The sequence below is a fragment of the Vombatus ursinus genome, unplaced genomic scaffold (assembly GCF_900497805.2).
Source record: "Vombatus ursinus unplaced genomic scaffold, bare-nosed wombat genome assembly UNPS02001287.1, whole genome shotgun sequence".
Classification (NCBI taxonomy): domain Eukaryota; kingdom Metazoa; phylum Chordata; class Mammalia; order Diprotodontia; family Vombatidae; genus Vombatus; species Vombatus ursinus.
In genome coordinates this window covers 19,336,915-19,342,527 of record NW_020941065.1, presented here as the reverse complement: position 1 = coordinate 19,342,527, position 5,613 = coordinate 19,336,915, and the positions used below count along the sequence as shown (strand labels likewise).

At 58.7% G+C, this 5,613-nt stretch overlaps 1 protein-coding gene across 1 annotated transcript in view; it reads right to left on the bottom strand.

Annotated features, from left to right (window-relative positions):
* LOC114043912 (apelin receptor B-like) overlaps positions 1–999 on the bottom strand; it is a 2,173-nt gene extending 1,174 nt beyond the window's left edge. The window contains exon 1 of the mRNA XM_027863161.1: positions 10–999. Coding sequence (XP_027718962.1) covers positions 10–999 — 990 coding nt within the window. The remainder of the gene's footprint in view (positions 1–9) is intronic.
* Between the last annotated feature and the right edge of the window lie 4,614 nt (positions 1,000–5,613).

Genomic DNA, 5,613 nt, shown 5'->3' with positions numbered 1-5,613 from the left:
CAGGAAGGCGTAGAGCAGCGGGTTGAGGCAGCTGTTCGCGTAGGCCAGGCAGGTGGCGTAGGGGTGCAGGCGCACGACGAGAGCCCGCGCGGGGCACGGCAGCGCCAGCACGCCCAGCCTGCCGAGCACGTGGAGGCTCTTGAGCGCGTGGAAGGGCAGCCAGCAGAGCGCGAAGACGGCCACGAGCGCGGCCAGCAGGCGCAGCAGGCGCCGCCGCCGGCCCCGGCCCGCGGCCCCGACGGGGCGGCGCACGGCGCGGCCCACGCGGCAGTAGAAGGCGCCCATGAGCCCCGCGGGCAGCGCGAAGCCCAGCAGCGTGGTGGCCAGGCTCAGGCCGCCCAGCCAGTAGACCTCGTGCTCGGGCGCGGCCGCCACGCCGCTGAAGTCCACGTCGCACACCGTGAGGTTGGCGGGCGGCCGCGCGCGGGTGTCGCGCAGCAGCAGCGCGGGCAGCGCCAGCACCGCGGACAGCAGCCAGAGCGCGGCCAGCGCCGCCCGGGCCCCGGGGCCCCGGCCCCGGCCCCGGCCCACGGCCCCGGGGCCCCGGCCCACGGCCCGGTAGCGCTCGAAGCTCAGGCCCGTCAGGCAGAAGGCGCCCGCGAACATGGTGAGCAGCACCAGGTAGCTGCTGAGCTTGCAGAGCGCCGCGCCGAAGGGCCAGTGGAAGCGCAGCGCCGTGTAGGCGGCCCACAGCGGCAGCGTCACCACGAAGGCCAGGTCCGCCGCGGCCAGGTGGCCCAGGTAGGCGTCCGAGGGGCGCCGCCCGGCGCCGGGCGCCCGCCACAGCGTGACGATCACCGCGCCGTTGCCCGACAGGCCGAGCACGAAGACGAGCGCGTAGAGCAGGGGCAGCAGCGAATAGGACAGCTGCCAGTCCTCCGCCTCGTCGCCCTCGCCGCCGCACGTCGAGCCGCCGCTGCCGTTGTAGTAATCGTAGTAGTAGTAGTAGTAGTCGTCGTCGGGCGCGGGGCCCCGGGGCTCGGCCGTCCAGGGCTGCATGGCTGGCGGTCACCGGAGGCCGGCCGGCCGGAGGCTGTGGACGGCGGGCCCCATCTCAGCTCTATGAAGAGAGGCGGCCCCCCCCCCCCCCCGCCGCCACTGTCCCCACCCCTTCGGGGGAAGGGCGGAAGCCTGCGACCACCCCCAGCCAGCTTCCCCCAGCCCTGTCCCCACCCCACCGCCCCGCTCCGGCCTCATTCAGACTCCGCCCTTGCCTGTGGGAGCCCCTTCCTCCCCCCCCTTCCTCCCCTCCAGCCTCCACACCTTCTCCCCCTCCCCGATTTTCCCCTGCCCTCTTTGTTCCTCCCCTCCAGCCTCCACGCCTTCTCCCCCTCCCCGATTTTCCCCTGCCCTCTTTCTTCCTCCCCTCCAGCCTCCACACCTTCTTTCCCTCCCCGATTTTCCCCTGCCCTCTTTCTTCCTCCCCTCCAGCCTCCACACCTTCTCCCCGTCCCCGATTCCCCTGCCGGGGCTGGAGGACTATCTCAGGGAAGGAGGGAGGGAGCCCCGACTGGGTCCTGCCGGGCTCCCGGAGATCCCCGGCCGCCGCTGCCCTCTCCCCTTAACCCACTCCGAGCCCGCTTCCTCACCTTCTCCCGGCGTGTCTCGGCCTCTTCAGCGCAGCTACTTTCCTTCCCTGAACCCCCTCCGAGTCCGAGGCAGTCGGGGGCCCTGGCATGCACACCCCCGTCCCGTCCAGCTTCCTGCCTCGGAAGACACCCGCCCAGGTCCTTAACCTCTGTCCTGAGGTCCCAGCCCTGCTGCCCGTCCCGTCCCGTCCCGGACGTCTCGGCTCTCTCCCTTCCCTCACGCGCGCTCCTCCTCCGACGTCCCCTCTCCTACGGAGCCCTCATCCTTCCTCTTCTCACCGATGCCCCCACACCTTTCTCGCGTCCCCCACATCGCCAGCTTCCTCCTACCCCTTCACATGCAGCCCTCCTTTCCTCCAGCCGTTCTTCCCTGGCTCCCACTGCCTCTTATCCGTCTCTCCCTCTCGGGCACCCTTCTCCCTCTCCCCCAACACTCCAACCCTCCACCAGTACACAATCCCCTCCCTCCCTCCCCGGGATCCACACACCTACTTAACGCTGTGTCCTTTCGTCTTTAGATCCGGGCTCTGCCAATCGCCCACCCATGTGACCCCAGACAAGTCGCTTACTCTTTGAGCCACGGTTTCCTCTTCTAGAAAATGAAGGGGCTGGACAACACGACCTCGGAGGTCACTTCCAACCCTGGGTCTATGATTCTGTGGATGCTCTGGGCCTCAGTTTCCCCCTTAAGTCCAGTATGCTCCCTCTCTGCACACTCACCTTCCCTTCTTTCTCACGCGGTTTCACACACCTCCCCCTTCCTTTCCTGAGCCATTTGTCTCTGAAGTCTGTCAGAGAAGAGAAGCCCCCCCCCATCCCCACCCCCACCCAAGGGGCTGTGAGAGCTTGTCAGTGTTTTCCCAGAGCCCAGAGAAATGTTTTCCTTCTCCTTGGGGGTGTGTTTTGCTGGCACATTCACAGGGAGAGCTGCAGCCCGTCCCCCCCGCCCCCCTCTGGGAGCTGGGGATTCTTATGATAAGAGATGGATCCAGATCCAAACCAAAGCATCCCCCCATCGAGGGAATTAGGAGTGTTTGTTCAATGGGGGCTGGAGGGACTGGGGACCGGCTAGCTCTGGCCCAGCCCCCTTCCCAGTCCCTGGCTATAGGAGAGGCTGGGAAAGGGGCTGGGTAGGGGGCTGGCCTGTCCACCGTGAGAAATCACAGGGGAACCCAGCAGCTAAGCGGAAGCCAAACTTGGCATTAGCAGCTCTTAATGTAGGAGAAAGAGCCCTAAACCTCTGATCGTAGCTCAGGAACTATGATCTCTATGAAAGAGTGCTGGACCTGCAGTCAGGAAGACCCAAGTTCAAATGTGGCCTCAGCCCCTTACTAGCTGTGGGAATCACTTCACCTCTTGTTTGCCTCAGTTTCCTCAACTGTAAAATGGGGATAATAATAGCACCTTCAACGGGGTTGTTGTGAGGATTAAATGAGATACTATTTGTAAAAAGCACATTGCAGGAGCTATGTAAATACTTATCTTCTCTAGAGCTGGCCATCTTATACTCCTGTTTAACAAATGGGGAAACTGAGGCCCAAAGAGAAGTAGAAATCTTAGATAAATTTTACAGATGATCATACTGAGCATCAGAGGAAATAACTTACCCAACATCAGCAGGACAGGAACAGGGCGTGTGATTTCACCGGTATAGGGTTACCTCTGGATGAGGGGACTCCTATTCCTACTAATGCAATTCAACATCTCTGAGATACTGAGATGAGACACTGAGTCAGTCAGTCAACAAGCATTTATGAAGCATTTCCTATGGATCAGGCACTGTGCTAGGCACAGAGGATACGAAGAAAGGCAAAAATCTGTCATCAATGAGCTCACATTCTAATTGGGGAGACAACTTGGGAAAAAAAGTGTACATGCAAGATATCTATATTATCTCTCTCTCCATCCTTCTATCTATCTATCCATCCACCGATCCTTCCATCTGTCTATCCTCTTTCTCTCTCCCTTCCTCCCTCCCTCCATCCACCCATCCTTCTTTCCTTCCATCTATCTATCCATCCATCTAATCCATCTATCTATCCAACTATCTATCTACCTATCCTTCCATCTCTCTCTCTCTCTCTCTCTCTCTCTCTCTCTCTTCCCCCTTGTGGAAGGTATCTCAGAGGAAAGGCATGAGTAGCAGGAGGGACCAGGAAAGCTTCTTGCTGAAAGTGGGATTTTAGTAAAAACTTGTAGGAATCCAGGGAAAGCCGGAGGTGAAGGGCATGAAGAGGGTTCTAGCCACTGGGGGAGAGCCAGCAAAAATGCCCAGAGTGAGGAGGTGGAGTGTCTCGTTTGAGGAACACCGATGTGGCTGGTGTTATCAGATGCCTAGAGCATGTGTGTGTGTGTGTGTGTGTGTGTGTGTGTGTGTGTGTGTTGGGGGCAGGAGGGAGGGGAGGAGGAGTAAGATATCCCAAGACTGGAAGAAAGGAAAGGGGCCAGGTTATGAGGCCAAACTGAGGATTTTCTATTTGATCCTGGAGCTAACACGTTGCGGATCAGCAGCGAGGTAGGGGCTAGATAAGTCCATCTGAGCTTCATCAGTCCAGAGATAAGCATTGAAACCATGGGAGCTGATGAGACCACAGACGAAGAGAAGCCAGGACAGAGCTGAGGGGACACCCTCAGTTAGTGAGTGTGACCAGCGACGAGACAGGGGAGGAGGGGTCAGACAGGCAGGAGGAGACACGTAACAACAACAAGGACCTGGAAATAAGGTATTTGCCTCTGAGCTCGGCCACTTCCTGCCTGTCACCTCTGTGGTCCTCGCATATGCCCAGCCAGTGGTGATGTCTGTAGTGCTGCTTTGTCTTGGGAGCAGGTTCTATCACTGAGGGTGCCTCGAACTGACCCTAGATTTCCTGGGATCGTGCCTCATGATGTCTGCTGACTCTCCATGACCTCATTTGGGCTTTTCTTGGCGAAGACACTGGAGTGGTTTGCCATTTCGTTCTCCTGCTAACTTTGCTGGTGAGGAAACGGGGTGAAGTGACCTGCCCAGGGTCACACAGTTAGTAGGTGTGTGAGGCCGGATTTGAACTCAGGGAGATAAGTGGTCCTGACTCCAGGCTCTATGCACTGTGGCACCACCTAGCTGTGGAATCTTGGAAGCTGCCCAGAAGGGCTGAGAAAGATAAAACATTCTAGGCTCTCAGGGAGCGTTCTGGCCAAAATGTTGTTGCCCAAACTTAATAATGGGCAGCTAGGTGGCACTGCAGCGGATAGAACACCAGCCCTGGAGTCAGAAGGACCTCAGTTCAAATCTGACTTCAGACACTTACTAGCTGTGTGACCCTGGGCAAGTCACTTCACCCTGCCTGCCTCAGTTTCCTCATCTGTAAAATGAGCTAGAGAAGGAAATGGTAAACCCCTCCAGTATCTCTGCCAAGAAAACCCCAAATGGGGTCCCAGAGAGTCAGACATGACAGAACAACATTAGCAGACGTTGTTAGGCATGATCCAGGCAATGTTCTAGGCACTGTGCTAGGTGCTAGATCCCAGCTCTGATGCTGTGTGCCCTTGGGCACCTACCTAGCTTCTCTGGGCCTCAGTTTCCTCATCAGTAGAGGAATGCGGCTGGACTAGATTGTCCCTAAGGGGCCCCTGCACAATCTGCCCCAGCTCTCCTGATGCCCAGCCCTGGCCCAAGAGCTCAGCTTTGATAGAAAATATTCCCACCTCAGACATTTGCTAGCTGTGTGAGCCCAGGCAACCCTCTGAGCCTCGGTTTCTTCACTTGTTAAAAGGGGATAAGGATGGCATCTGCCTCACAGGGTGGTTGCAGGGCTCCAGTGAGATAACCCATGTCAAGGACTAGATACATGTAAGTTATCATTATCCTTAAACCAAGCTCAGATTGGCTCCCCGCAGCCATCCCTCCTCCCCCAAGGCTGAGCTTGGAATTCCCAGAATGCCCCATTTCTCCATCCTGCTGGGGCTGGGGCAGCCCCAGGCCAGCAGGTCATGGTCCTTCCTTTGTCCCGACTCCCCAGGCTGCACTCACGCTCTGTCAACAGCT